The 16,238-nt window shown below is 37.4% G+C and overlaps 1 protein-coding gene across 1 annotated transcript in view; it reads left to right on the top strand.

Annotated features, from left to right (window-relative positions):
- Positions 1-16,238, top strand: part of LOC112505318 (molybdopterin biosynthesis protein CNX1-like) — a 30,256-nt gene that overhangs the window by 6,671 nt on the left and 7,347 nt on the right. The window contains exons 2-11 of the mRNA XM_025109257.1: positions 1,107-1,233; positions 2,442-2,572; positions 5,077-5,178; positions 5,261-5,344; positions 7,547-7,774; positions 13,178-13,362; positions 13,468-13,572; positions 13,750-14,058; positions 14,299-14,386; positions 15,149-15,245. Of these exons, the coding sequence (XP_024965025.1) occupies positions 1,107-1,233; positions 2,442-2,572; positions 5,077-5,178; positions 5,261-5,344; positions 7,547-7,774; positions 13,178-13,362; positions 13,468-13,572; positions 13,750-14,058; positions 14,299-14,386; positions 15,149-15,245 (1,456 nt within the window). The remainder of the gene's footprint in view (positions 1-1,106; positions 1,234-2,441; positions 2,573-5,076; positions 5,179-5,260; positions 5,345-7,546; positions 7,775-13,177; positions 13,363-13,467; positions 13,573-13,749; positions 14,059-14,298; positions 14,387-15,148; positions 15,246-16,238) is intronic.

Below are 16,238 nucleotides of genomic sequence, written 5' to 3'. Positions count from 1 at the left end.
AACTTAACTGTCACAACTATATATATACGGTACCCTATATATATGTATGTGAACCATCTAATTGTTGACTCACAATTATCTTGTTCTCTATACAAAAATGATCCCTATCCTGCTTCCATCAATGGAACTTCAAACAAGTTTTAGACACTCAAGACACATAATTTGTGTCTACATTTCACTTCCTTTGTGAATTGAAGGCTTGACTAGTAGTTTTTAGTCTTCCTGTTTTATTCAGTTAGTTCTGATAATGACTGGTTTTTGTTTATCAACACATTTAGTCTTTCTAGTCCACTCCACACAAACTAAAATCTGCAGACCCATCTGGGTCTTTCACATATAATATTTGCCATTAGGGCACCCTTCGCGGATTTGGTTTTTGTTTAAGTAAGGTATTATGGGAGATTCATGGCGATTTGTAGTTATGATACTCAATACCTTCTAGGGAGAAAGTCCCTCATTTTGTCTTCAAATTCGAATTTGACGATATGTTTGCTTTATTCATACGTAATACTTGCATGGTTCATGTTGTTAGTTATCCATTTAATTTACTCATAGAAAATGATTAGTTTCAAATGTGAAGTTAAGAGTATACACTCAATTGGACACTCAAAAGTGAAACTTGGTCTCCAATTTTTGGAACAGAGGGAATATAAAATCTACACAGGTACCTTTTGACTTCTTGTGAAGGGAGCAGAAAGTGAAGTGTGTGGTTTATTTTTGTTGAGGGAGCACATTGTCAAATTTACTTGTAACTGGAATTCCAATCAATGGAATTTTAACCCTTTATCAGTAAGTCTCAATGAAGGGTTTATCAGCTGATGAAAATCCTTGTTTTGAATACTCATTCACAGCTCTTTGAGATCCTTGATTAATTTATGCATTATTGAAGTAGGGACATGTAATTGTGTTCACGACAATTGGATTATGATGGATTTTGTTTGAGGTTGAATGATATTTTATAGTTGTTGGAGCCTTGGCCGACATGCCTGTTACATACATTTTTGTTTCCATGTTATGCATACTATAATGTGGATATACTAGTGATCTAGAGTTTATGCACTGATTTTTTTTAATCTCATGGTGATGCGCTATGTTAAACTTTTTAGGACGGATATGCTGTAATTGCCGCAGATGGTCCTGGTGAGTATCCCATCATTACAGAATCAAGAGCAGGGAATGACGGTCTTGGTGTGACAGTGACTCCTGGAACTGTTGCATATGTTACAACTGGAGGTGAACCACTATATCTCTGTGTGTCCATGAATATTGTCATCTTTTGTATAGTCTTGATTCCTGGAACAAATTGCAATGACCTATAACAGGCATCACAAACTTTTTTAAATTAGATCGTTCATGGTTGCTCTGATATTTGTCTGGAAATGTGTTTTTACAGATCAAATATTATTAACTGTTCTGATATGACAACATATAACACATGCTAAACTTTTGTATTTCAACCTTGATGTTAAAAACAATATGTTAAAAAAAGAACAAAGTTCTGGTACAAGTTTACTTTTATATAGTTCTTATCACATGAATGGCACTGATGATTTAATTGTCCTTACAAATTAGATCTTCTTAATTATTTGAGAATAAGAAATGAAATCCTGCATCCAGAATAAATTTATAACTTGGTGTGATTCAAGTAAACATATAACACTTTCATTTACTGGGTCTTCCACTTTACTAAAGAAAAAGCTCAACTGAGATTAGAAACGTGTATCCCTTGCTATTACCAAACATGGTTGCTTTACTTTATGGATTGCTTTTTGAGTTGTCAAACCTTCGATTATTGGTTGTTTGTGTTGCGAAGTTGGACCAACATCTGTTGTTAAAAGCGTAAAAAGGACAAATATGTCTAACATGATTGTATATGCCTATAAGAATTTAGTTACATTGATCCTTACTGCCATATGGTAACTTCCACTCTAGTTTCCATCTGTTAAGAGGTTAAAACAAGATATTCTCGTAATTTTATTAATCACCCAAAAGCTGTCAACGTGTGTGTCTCTGTGTAGGTTACAAGGGTTGAAGTAGATGGCATGAAATAAAGCTCTAAATAAAAAGTAACTTGTAGACACATCTATATCTTAATGCTCCCAAGTTGGAGCGTATATATTGAACATGACCAACCTGTTTGCTTGTTTTGAAACTTGAGCTCTAGCTTTTCTTTTGGTAGGCTTACTGGATAGCTGATGACTGTATGTGCTAGAATACTGTTTCCTTCTTCATTATTTACAAATATGGCTATCAATAGTTGTTCAACTTAATTAAACATGTCTAATACTGTAATACACATATACAATTGGAAATTGAGAAAAAAATCCTTCTTCAACCAGTAATTAAATTTGTCAATATTGAGAAGATTTACAAACTCAGAAAAGAGAGCATAGATTTTATTGTTTGTTTGTGCCAAACATGTATTTTTCCTGCTCTCTCAGGACCAATACCTGATGGAGCTGATGCAGTTGTGCAAGTAGAGGATACTCAACTAGTAGAAGGTGCATCATCTGAATCGAAGATAGTACGCATTTTGGTGAAAACCAACAAGGGGGTTGATATTCGTCCTGTGGTAATAAGCTGTTTCTTGTTACAATTATAATTCTCTATTAAATATGTTTCCTTATCAGAGAACGACAATTCTTAAGAATCAAAGGCCATAAGTATTAACTTTTTCTTTGCAACTAGAGGCAAAGATCAAACATGGTATTAGAGAGATAATATGGGAACTATCTAGAACCTTTTAAGGTGCGTTTGGTACGTGGACAAGACAGAACACAAAACTTGTTCTGCCACATTTGGTGCAACGTTAAGACCGGGACAAGACAGGACCGAGTGGGACAAAATTACATTTTTTTGCCCCACCAAAGTAACCAAAACAAAAATCACGTAGATGGACGAGATTGGTAAATTATTAAATTACCCATATTAGATTAAAATTCTAAAAACCTTGCACAATTCTTTCACCTACCCACCTCACTCTTGTCTGTCATGTCTTGTCCTGTCCCTTCTACATACCAATTAACAAACACACCCCCTAAAAGACTAAAGTAGATTAACTTGGGCATAAAAGTTTCTACATTTATACTAGTGAAATGCAAGAGGTCTTTAGGTTTTTAGGAGCAATTCTTTGAGCATAAGAGGTCTTCAAGGCCTATGTCTCCTATCGTGTTCCATCATTGGCCTCTCTTGGTGCCAGTATTGAGGTCAATGTCAATTTTTTCTTGATTAGTGAGTGATGATTCCATTCTACAATATAATTAGGGAATAAAGTATGGATGGGATGATGGTAAATCACATGAAGGAACTACATGCACTTCTTGTTTTAGCATGCAAGCAGATAAAAGAAAGTACCAATTATGTCGAACCACATAACTAGATAAATGTCGATATTTAGTTAGATACAAAAGAAAGACTAAGAATAATCATTTGGGCAAGTATCTTCCAAAATTGAAGGTTAGTGATGGTGATATTTGTACTCTTTGAGCATCTGACATCTATGCCACTCCTATAACCTGTGTAATGCCCCAAATTCTAAATGATTGCCGTTACTTTCTTTTGATACTCCTAAGTCTTGTATGTGAACTAATTTTAACTTTATTACTTTCATGTCTTACTATTACATCATAGTTGAAACATCAACGAAAACGTAACTCAATAACTTATAATACAACAAAATTTGCTATTGATTAGAATAGCACTTCTTCATGCTATCCCTCTTTACTTCTTTCCTGAGATACATACGTGGAATACGTAAGCTTTAAGCTTTAGTGAGTAGTTATGGTTTCATGAATAAACAATTTTCATAATACTTATCAATTTGTGGATAACAGTTCACTATTTTTTTTTATCATGCATAAAAATACTCTTTTGAGATCTCACTTGCAACATGTAAGTATGCCGTACTTGCCTTGAGGTTTGCTAACCCCAGGGTCCATAAAGGCTGCCCCCATAAGGTCCGTTTGCAAGATGTCCCTTCATGTAATATCCCGTACGTTGGATATTTGTGGTCATACATAACTTGCATAACCACTTTCATGTCTTGTGTGTAAAACACATCATAACATGCCATCATATATATATATATATATATATATAGATATCTTGGCTATAACCTATCCTTATTTCATGTAAAGCAAACATGCCAAAACATATTATCAAATTCGTCATAATGCATAAAATACATTTATATAGCATATTTGTATCTCAGTAAATGACACAAAGTACTCATTTTGTTTTACGCTTAGTTCTTCTTTTGATTTCTCATATTGGGAGTCTTTTCCTTTAGTATGGAAAAAAATGGTTTCATTTCAACCACTATTATAGGTGATTACAATGCATTAACTACTTGTTCTTCTTGCTCTCATGGTTGAACTCTTATGAGAGTTCAACACCTCTTGCTTAAGATAACAAAATCTTGACACATCATGCTTCTAGCTTTTCTTTGTCATGTTTAATACACTTGCTTTGTCATTAATAATATTGCCAACACATGCTTCTAGTCTTGACAACTCATAACTAGCTTGCTTTGTCATGCTTACTAGATTTGCTTTGTCATTCTTATTAGACTTGCTTTGTCGTCAATAACTTTGCGCCAACACATACTTCTAGCCTTAGCAACTCAGAATAGCTTTCTTTGTCAAGTATTTAGGTTTGATTTCTCATGCTTTGCCAAGTACTTGTAAGCTACTTGTCATTTAAAATATGATTTAAATTTTAAAGATGCTAATGCTGCTGGAGCCTTTTTAGTGCATTAATTTAATTATAGTACTTGTGTTTAAGGCTTAAAATGTTGAAACCTAAAAATATAGAGACTAGGGTGTTACACTAAGGCCTTGCAGAACCATCGGGTAACTGCTTGCCAAGGATTGATAGTATGCATCCTGCATCTCATGCCTTGCCTGGTTGCGCTCATGGTGATGGCACTCTTCTGATTAGTACACACTTCCAACATTGGTGGATGATCTGGAGTAGCAATTCATAACCGGGTTCTCCAGAAGATCTTAAATGGCTTTGCAATATGCTCATGCGAAAACGTGTTAAAAAGGAAAAGCTCATAAAAACATCGTTTCACAGGGATGTGACATAACCAAAGATGCTGTAGTATTGAAAGCTGAAGACCTACTGGGTGTGGCAGAAATTGGGTTACTTGCTACAGTGGGTGTTTTGACGGTGAAGGTATTAGTTCTCTTTGAGCAGATTGTTTACTGACTTGTGTGGAACAATGTCCAAATGGCTAATTGCCAATGTTATAATGCAGGTATATCCTACTCCGACCATTGCTGTACTTTCCACAGGAGATGAGTTGGTAGAGCCAACAGGCGAGCCCTTAAGTCGTGGACAGGTAGTAAACACTTATAATTTGATCTGCTATGCCAACTTGTCATTAAATTCAATTGGAACCTATACTTCTTATCTAGGAGTTTGGTTTCATGTGATGATCCCCAATGAAGAATCAATTATCATCACTTCACAAGTTTTGCTCTAAAATAGAGAATACCTAGGGGCACGAGGCAACTCTCTCGAAGGAACTCATGAAAATAGCCCTATAACTTCAGGAGCCTCACTAGGCATGGTTTTGAGAAAGCGTAGATACTGAATTAAATGTTATCGAAAATCAATAACTGTATGTAGAACTAATAGACCAGGGAAAAAAATTCAAATTACATCACTAGAAGAATGTGTAGCAGAGTAAGCATCGCATGAAAAATGAACGCAAAAACTAATAATTAAAAACAAAGTTAATTAATATGGAGTACATGTTAAGGAATATAGCATGTATTAATGCCTTCATCTATTTCTTTGACATGATTGTTTTGTGATCCTTCCATTCCAAGTAAGTGCTGCTTGCATCTCCAGAGCATTACAGGTCAGTTATGTATAAGAACAAAACACATTAGGATGAGTGCACAAGTCATGTCCATCCTCTATTTGGGACCGTTGGAGGGTCGACATATACATAACGTCGTCTGTGTGGTCTATCTTTGTAGTTTGAGGAATATTGGACAAACACTTTCTTCTTTTCTTTTTTGAAAAGACGGTACCTTTGGCAAATTTTGTTGGAAAAAATAAATGAATACACCTAGATTGGAACTTCCACCCGCAAGCATGTCCATTCAACGTTTTGGGACAAGCCCCAAAGTTAATATGGTGCACTACACAAATATGGTTGGATTAAACTCCATACCATGAAACTAAAAGCCATAAAGAAAGAATCATAGCCATGCAATAAAGAATGCCATCTCTCGTCATTAGCTTGGGCCACCGTGATGTCCAATTCTTTTGCTGCTGCCAACTGCCTGCCTTCTTGTGGTTGTTGAGCATTGTACCATGTTACCCCTTCCTCCCGCACATACTCTTTTGCGGGTTCTTCTTACAGCTGTTGCCACTGTAGTCATCTTGCATGCACCCTGTTTTGTTAGGGAGATATCCATGCAAAAGGCCAAGATAGTTATTGTTCTTGACCTTCATCAGGACCATCTTCTGGCTCATGAAAGGCTTTAGCTCACATAACTCCTTTGAGGAGGCTCACTGATCTCATCTGTTGTTTGTGACTTCTTGTTGAATAATCTCTGGCTATGTTCTTGCCATATGTGGTAGAGAATTGCCCCAAGTACCAGTTACTGCATAACTTTGACAACAGCATTACATAGTACGCTGTTACATTGGGTCCACCACCATCTGCCATTGGTTTCCTATATCATCCATCCTGGCCACCCTTTTCATCACGGTCCAGACTGGGTTCGAGACGGGACATGTGAAGAATAGATGCTCCTGACTATCGGGTTCTCCTTTGTAGAGGGGGCAATGTAAGTCCGGTAGTTGGTGATTCCAAACACATTTTCTCTTGAGTTGTTAGCTGATTCTGCATGGCCAGCCACAGAATGAAAGAATGCTTTGGGATCTTGTGGTCGTGCCAAACCAGTTTGTGCCACTGCACCTACTTCCTTCTTATCTTCTTTTGTGATTCACATCATAATCTGGGTGGCCTGCATTATTTGTTTGTTTTCACAAGTATTTAAAGAAGCTTTTCAAGATTTTAAAAGGTTAACCTTATCACTAGTTATTTAGATCTCTGAAGTCAGAATTAATTTTGTGTTGTTCAGCTTTTTGCTTCTAGTTTTACTTTATTTGCTACTGACATTTATTTGCTCTTGTTTCACGTAGAACCACATAATTCATATAGAAAATATTGTTTTTCTATGCATTTAATCTTTCTTGGTCGCATGTTCTCTTATGGATATTTTTGTTCAGCTAGCATCAATATAGCTTCCTGCTGTACAGTTGGTATAGATTCTCAATTACTATTATAGCTAGAGGCATAAAAATATTACCCTTCGAACATAATCAAGCATGGTTAATAAAATAGCATCACTTGGATAATGCTTCCCTAACCATAAGCACTGTGAAAAAAACTAGAGATTTAATAGTTTGCAGTGATAGTTCTTGTAGCACAACATGTCTATGCATCAGATCTATGTATGTGCATATACCTCATATGTCAGTTTTATGCTAACTTTATATCTTGACGGCTTTTGGTTTTCAGATTAGGGACTCCAACCGGGCAATGATTGTTGCTTCTGCAATACAGCAGAAGTGTAAAGTTATCGACCTTGGTATTGCCCGTGATGATGAGGATGAAATCAGGACTGTTTTGGATAAAGCACTGTCAGCGGATATCGATATACTTCTGACTTCTGGTGGTGTTTCTATGGGAGACAGGGATTTCGTCAAACCCTTTCTTCAAAATAGAGGCAGTGTGTATTTTGATAAGGTAAGCTCTGGGTTCCTCTTTCTTTTGTGCTCATCTGGCTGTTTTGTTTTTGACTGAATTTCTTTTTCATGAGATGGGGTATGTCCAATGGAATCAAAGCTTGTGGTAGTTCTTATCTTCTTTTTTTTTCACATTCAACTTGCTTGTTTGTTATTATCTATTCTTGTTGAAATGTACATATTATAGATTAGGAGGAATCTCTATAACTATGGAATATAGTTTCTATAATTTTGGGATATCGTTACCTTCTTTATCGTTATCTTTTATGTATCTTTCCTTGATTTAGTTTCCCCTTCTCTCTTGTAAAATACCCTATATATAGGGCCTTGTATAGTCAAAGGATAGACATCAATTCATTATTCAATTCATCTTTCTTGTCATGGTATCAGAGCTTTAGGTTTCTCTCAGAAATCTAAAACCCTTGTTCTATTTTATTTCAACCTTAATTGCTCTTCCTAGTGTGCAACCTTCATCGTTGCAAGTGTTTCTGATCGAACAACCTTAATTGTTGTATTTCCTTTGATTGAACGACCTTCTTTTTATTCTCTTTTGCAATCCCTTTTCCTTCATCATGACAAAACCCACAAATAATCACACCACCATTGTTAAATCCTCCTATGAGTCCAATTATGTCCAAAAAATTGGAGATCTGCAGAATATTCGGGCACCCTATAGACTCGATGACAAAACTATCTCAAGTGGTCTCAATTTGTCCGAACATACCTGAAGGGCAAAGGGAGGCTCAAATACCTCATTGAAGCAGGTTCTACTATAGATGATCTAACATTTGGAACTTGGGACGTGGAAGATTCCATAATGATGTCATGGTTATGAGAATCTATGGACCAATGATCAGTGACATGCATGTTTCTCTCCACTGCAAAAGAGATATGGGAGTTTGTTCGTCGCACTTATTCAAAGGCTCATGATGTGGCTCAAGTATACCAGATCACGGTTAAAACCTCAGCCACAAAGCAAGGAAACAAATATGTCACTGAATATAAATATATTGCAAAATCTGTGGGAGGAACTTGATCATCATCGAGTTTTTGAGATGAAATGCCCTACAGATGCAACTGTCTTCAAAAGTTTCATTGAAAAAGACCGAGTCTATGATTTTTTGGCTGGTTTAAATCCTGAATTTGATCAAGTCAGGATTCAAATACTTGGCAAAGAAGACATACCATCACTTGAAGAAGTGATCTCTTTGATCAGAATAGAAGAAAGCAGGAGGAATGTCATGCTTGAACCACAAGCTATCGACGGATCAACCCTAGCTACGAGGACCAATCAACAAGAGGAGAAGAGAGATCTGTCTAAGTTCGGGGCTAAAGAAACTCAGGAGAACAGAGATAGTCTTTGGTGCACTTAATGCAATAAACCAAGACACTCAAAAGAACAGTGCTGGAAATTAAATGGGAAAACCTAGCAGAGAATGGGGAAAACCGTGGTGGACAACAGAGTCGTGAATGGGGAACCCATTGGGGGGGGGGACAAAAAACTCAATGAAGGCAACAGAGATCTCAAGCACACATTATTGAGCAATCCAAACCGGAGGAGAATTCAGCAAGAGAAGAGTTCAGCAATGAAGAAATTGAGAGGTTAAAGAATTTTTTGCGTTCTCTCGAAAAGTCATCAGGAACTTGCTCTTTAACTCTTTCAAGTAAACCACCTTTTCCTTTTTGTATGAATGCCTCGAGTAATCTTGTCAACTCATGGATAATAGATTTCGGTGCCACTGATCATATGACACCTTCTTCCAATTTTTTTCGTAATTACACTCCATCCCTAGCAACCGAAAGATTACAGTAGCCAATGGCTCATTAGCAACTGTTGCAGGCTTTGGAGATATACATATCACACCCAACCTTGTCTTAAAAAATGTCTTACATGTACCAAAACTATTAGCTAGCCTTGTTTGAATCCAAAACTCACCCATGATCTTAAATGTTGTGCTATTTTTTCCTCTTCATATTGTGTTTTTCAGGAAGAAGACTCGAGGAAGAGGATTGGACTTGCTAAGGAAAGGAATGGCCTTTATCGTCTTGAATCTTCCCAAAAAAGCAACATTCCACCTTCATCCTTTCTCAGTTCATTTAATAAAAATACAGTCTGGTTGTATCACCTGCATCCAGGTCACCCATCCTTTAGAGTTTTAAATGTCATGTTTCCTCATTTATTTGAAGGATTAGATATTTATGAGTTTCATCGTGATATTTGTGAATTGGCCAAATATACTCGTGTTTCTTTTCCTATGAGTAATAAAAGGGCCTCTCTTCCATTCCAGTTAATTCATAGTGACATATGGGGACCTTCTAACATACCTAATGTGTCTGGGGCTCGGTTTGTATCCCTGATTGATGATTGCACTCGGGTTTTATGGCTCTTCCTCCTTAAACACAAATTTAAAGTTAGCACTGTTAAACCTAACTTCCACTCAATGATTCAAAACCAGTTTGGGGTCAAAATAAAGAGTTTTAGGACCAACAATGGCAAAGACTATTTCAACCAAATTTTATCCCCCTACTTTCAATCACAAGACATTATCCATGATTCTTCATGTGTTAACACACCCCAACAAAATGGGGTAGTTGAAAGGAAAAATGGTCATTTACTTAACACTACCCGAGCATTGCTTTTCTTGGGAAATATTCCTAAATCCTATTGGTGGGAAGTTGTCCTTACTTCCACACACATGATAAACAGGCTTCCTTCACGTACATTGGGAAATAAAACTCCCATGGAACTCCTTAATGACTTCTACCCTCACTTCAGAACATCAAATGGTCTCACACCCAAGATTTTTGGGTGCACTGCCTTTGTACACATCCACAACCGACACAAAAGCAAGCTAGACCCTCGGCCATTAAGTGTGTCTTCCTTGGTTACTCATCCACTCAAAAAGGGCACAAATGCTACGATCCTCATCCCACAAATTCTACATTTCTGTTGATGTCACTTTCACATAAAACAAACCTTTATCCTCCAACTCCTCTCTTCTGGGGGAGAATTCAATTATGGAAGATAGTCCTTGGGAAACTTTTGAACCGTTAAAAAAACTTGACCTCCTAACTCGTAGTGTTGACTCCACATTAGAGTCGGTACAGGAGGAACAAGTCGCATCCGACTCCGAGTCATCCACCCCTCTAAATGAACTTGAACCATCCAATGAGCCAGATGAACCTGATTCAAACCCTAGTAAGGTCGGTGTCTCCAGCAATTCTCCAAAGCCTCCTCAAGTGTACACAAGAAGAAAGGTCGTTCCTACGCCAACACATGTCCAAAACTACGACTCAGGTCCTTGGAATGAGAACATGGTAAGATCTGATCCACCTTTGCACACACAACATGCTTCCACCGATACCGAAGATGATCTACATATTGCCAAAAGAAAAGGGACTAGAGAATGCTCTAAACGACCATCGTATCCATTATCTCACTACATCTCTCTTGAACTCCTATCCCCAACCCACAAAAAGTTCGTTATGATCCTAAATACCATTTTTATCCCTACCAATGTTTCTAAGGCATTATCAAAAAGGGAATGGAGGGATGCTATGAAGGAGGAAATGAGTGCATTAGAAAAGAATGAAACATGGGAGATTGTTGATAAGTCGAAAGGAAAAAACATTGTTGATTGTAAACGGATCTTTACAACAAAATACAACGCTGATGGATCCCTTGAGAGATATAAGGCAAGGTAGTGGCCAAAGGATACACACAAACTTATGGGGTTGACTACCTAAAAACATTTGCTCTTGTTGCAAAGATGAACACTTTAAGAATTCTATTATCATTAGCTACTAACCTAGGCTGGAAACTTTTGCAGTATGATGTAAAGAATGCCTTTCTTCATGGAGATATAAATGAAGAAATATACATGAGAATTCCCCCAGGTTTCAATGCTGGCAAGAGTAATAAGGTGTGCAAGCTAAGAAAAGCACTCAACGGGTTGAAACAATCTCCTAGGACATGGTTTGGGAGATTTGCAAAAGCCATGAAGGAGTCTGGGTATAAACAAAGTCAAGGGGATCACACTCTCTTCATTAAGCCCTTGTCCACAGGGGGAGTAACTGCTCTCCTTGTCTATATGGATGACATCATAGGTACAGGAAATAATGAGAGGCAAAAGATGGAATTAAAGGAAAGGTTGATGAAAGAATTCAAGAAAAAGAATTAGGAAGACTTAAATACTTCCTAGGAATTGAGGTGACATACTCCAAGTAAGGGATCTTCATATCTCAATAGAAGTATGTGACCGATTTATTGGTAGAAACATGAAAGAGTGGATGTAAGCCGATATCTACACCAATTGACCAGAACCATAAGTTGGGTGGAGCTAAAGAAGCACCGACGGTTGACCAGAGAATGTACCAGAGGCTGGTTGGCATGGCAGATTGATATATCTTGCTCACACTCGGCCAAACATAGCTTACTCGGTGAGTGTAATTAGTTAGTTCATACACAATCCAAGAGAACCTCATCTTCAAGCATCCTATAGTGCATTACTTGAAAGGTAATCCAGGGAAGGGCATTCTATTTAAGAAGAATGAAACTCTTACTCTCGAAGCCTACACAGATGCTGATTACGCTGGTTCTAGATTGGATTATAGATCAACGCATGATATTGCATTTTCCTTGGAGGTAATCTAGTGACATGGAGAAGAAAGAAGCAAAATGTGGTGGCAAGGTCTTCTGTAGAATCAAAGTTTAGGGCCATTTCTCACGAATTATGTGAGTTATTATGGTTGAAAATTATTATAAATGATTTACAAATCAAATGGGAAGGTCCTATGAAGCTCTATTGTGATAACAGGTCTGCTATCAATATTGCTCGTAATCCCATTCAACATGATAGGACAAAGCATATTGAAATAGATCAGCATTTCATTAAGGAGAAACTGGAACGAGGATTAGTGTGCATGTGCTTTATGCCCTCAAAGAGTCAACTAGCTGATGTTCTAACAAAAGGCCTAAACTGTTCAAGTTTTCATGATCTTATTTCCAAGTTGGGAATGGAAGACATCTGTTCCTCAGCTTGAGGGGGAGTGTCGAAATGTACATATTATAAATTAGGAGGAATTCCTATAATTATGGAATATAGTTTACATATTATAGATTAGGAGGAATCCCTGTAATTATGGAATATAGTATCTATAATTATGGGATATTGTTACATTCTTTATCGTTATCTTTTCTCTATCTTTTCCTTGATTTCCTTGATTTAGTTTCCCTTTATCTCTTGTAAATACCCTATATATAGGGCCTTGTATAATCAAAGGATAGACAATAAATCATTATTCGATTCATCTTTCTTGTCACTTCTTGAAGTTTTTGATTGGGCTGATATCTTGTGAGTTAGAAAGTAATAAATGGCAGTGATGTGAAATAACTTTGATGCAGATTAGTATGAAGCCCGGAAAGCCTCTTACATTTGCAGAAATCACAACTCAATCAGCAGAGAAGGTGAAAAGAATTCTTGCATTTGGATTACCTGGAAATCCAGTTAGTTGTTTGGTCTGTTTCAACCTCTTTGTCATTCCATCAATTCGTAATCTCTCTGGATGGACAAAACCACATCTTCCAAGGTGTTCTTCCTGCCTAGTTTATTTGATATCATATTTGGTAACAATGCATGCTATGGTTGGCATCTGATCGTGCAACGGTGGATTCTGATGTTAAACCTGCTGCAGAGTGCATGCTTATCTTAAACAGTCCATCAAGACAGATCCAGTCCGGAGAGAGTTTCATCGTGCCAGTATTAGATGGGAGAACAATGCTGGATTTGGCTTTCCAGGGTATTGCTTTTGGTGTATATTCAAGTAGTATGAGCATTGTGCTGTGATCTTTCTGTGGAAGACCTTATTAAGGAATTGCTGATTGCTCTATCCTTTCATATCTATGATAAATTGATTAGTCAAATCGAGAAAAAAAACCGAGCTAATTTTTTCTGTGTTATTCAACTAAAACTGCAGATTTGTAGCCGAGAGTACTGGTCATCAAATGAGTAGTCGACTCCTAAGTATGAAGTCAGCAAATGCATTGTTAGAATTGCCACCGTCAGGAAGAGAAATACCTTCTGGAACTCCAGTATCAGCAATATTAATTTCTGACACAGGTGGGTTTGCTCTGTGGAAGGATTTATCATCATCAGAGCTAGAGACTGTTACACAAGCTACCATGGCGATGAAAGTAAATGCTGATGCGCCTGTATGCTCCACGTATAAGGTTGCTATCCTCACTGTGAGCGATACAGTTGCATCAGGGGCTGGGCCTGATCGGAGGTATTTTAATATCTTTTGAAGTATATAATATTTATATACGGCAAGTACTCACACTCACCTCCTCACCTTTGGTGAGTTTTGAACCCTTGACCTCCTGGGAGGCTGGGCTCTACCGGTAACCCAGGTACAGGCCATTGACCCTTTGGTAGGTATTCTGAACTTGGTTATATTTTCCTATTAGGTCTTGTATTTGATGTCATGTTTGCATGCCTCAAGCCAATGTATGGTTGCTCCATTCAGTTGCGATATAGTTCATAAATATAGCCTCTTAGCTAGTGTGGATAAGGTTGTGTACTGTGTTTCAGATAACCTGGGACAGCTGATGCTGGTAACTTTTGTGCTGGCCTTTATTCTGATTAACGTATATGAAAGCCAACATCTTCTCCAACTCTGCCGACAAATCAATAGATCATTCAACTTACTTCCTCCCCGAAGCTATACGCCTATATCCACATTATCACCTTGAAACTAGTTCACTAAATGGTACAAATTGAAACTTGTCTTCCTGTATGTGCTTATACCAGTGCAAGTTATTTTTTGGTTAAAAACCAAACTGGAGCAGACTTAAAAATCAAGTTTTACATTCTTTCTTTTGAAAAGACAACACAAGCTCTTTTACCAAAACTAGTTGGGTCCTTGGGGGTTATACACATTTCTGTAACTACACATGCACAACAAGCCTACCAAGTTACTGTCTGGACTACAAGCCCTGGTTGGAGGCCAAATCATTTGGATGTCTTGTGATTCAAGGTGTAAGGCGTAGAGCCAAGGCTACCTATTTGGGATATACAGGACAGAGCCAACTGAACCAAATTGTCATGAAACCCAATCCTGAACTCTGAGAATCTTTATCAGACTTAAATGGCACACAAATAGGAATTCCCAAATTTATTCCAAGAAATGAAGAAAAGTACCAGCAGGTGAGCTGATTCCAGAAACTTGCCAGAGTAGATCTAGAGTTAGATGTTGTCTAACCATATGCCTTGGTCAATAGGGTTCATAGAAGTTTGCTGCTGGTGAAAACAGATCAGACCCCTGAAGAAGGGTCCTTGGCAGAAAGACAGGAAAATGGGCCCGTCTGAGTTCATAGGTCAGGTTGTCAGCAGCATCAGCCATGGAGATCAGGGAACATTACGGTTTGTCTGGAGCTGAGGTAGGTACAAGTTTGCAGAAGGCTGCTGATGCAGGCACGCCAGTACCACCTGATTTGGACCACTAGGCAGTAAGTTGCTGCCGTTGACCATGAACTTCAGTGAATGTTAGTTTTCAGGGTTCAGTGGCTACCCTCCAATACCATATTACCATGTACAAAGTAGGAAAATTTTTTTGTTAATACTATTGATCAAAGTACCTGAAATATAGAAATCAGATGCCTTGGTAGAATAGATAAACAGTAAATAATACATCATCTGTGATCCCTTGTTTCCCATTGGAGGGATTCTACAGTTGTTCACTTGTTTGCCTTTTTTGATTGTCAGGTTCCTGAGGTTGTCTTGTTCCCTTAAGCTCCTGGTGTCATTTACAACTTTTAGCTGTGTCTGTTATATTCATGAATTTTGTCTTAGACAGACCCAGTAGAAGGGATATATATGTTAAATAGTCCAACTCTCTTCCCTTGTCGCAGTCAGGGTTATTCTTTCCCTGTATGCCCAAAGTCACCTGATCTTGGTTTATATGTCTTCTAATATCTTGTCCTGGCTGAGGTTTCTTAATATTGGGATAATTAAGTATATAATGCTTTGCAACAAATACTGGTAATCCATTGTTATTAATTTATCCGGGAAAAAATATAGTCTTATTTATTTCTTTGAACAGTAACCGAAAACTCATAATTACAAGTTACATTTGAGTCTTTTGACAATTATGGTTTGTGTAGGGGTATCTACTTTGATTAGACCTTAACGTTCATTAGTAGTTGGACTTGGACATATCATTTCTAAATTCACTAGGGGTAGTTAAACACTGAAGTTGCTTATCATCTATTGCCATACAATATCTTCAATCCTTGTACGTGGTCAACATTTAATCAGCTTGCTAGATGCATGATGTAGATTTTCTTACTATATAAATAAGCATGTCAATTTCTATTAGACAAATATAGTTGTTGTACTATTATGTATTTATTCATTTGTTAGAGGGGTGTACCTGTAATTTATTTGTCTATTTATTACACGTAACTC

Source organism: Cynara cardunculus (assembly GCF_001531365.2).
Source record: "Cynara cardunculus var. scolymus isolate 2C chromosome LG 1, CcrdV1, whole genome shotgun sequence".
Classification (NCBI taxonomy): Eukaryota; Viridiplantae; Streptophyta; class Magnoliopsida; order Asterales; family Asteraceae; genus Cynara; species Cynara cardunculus.
The sequence above is the reverse complement of the archived record's forward strand: the minus strand, read 5'-3'. Positions and strand labels throughout refer to the sequence as shown.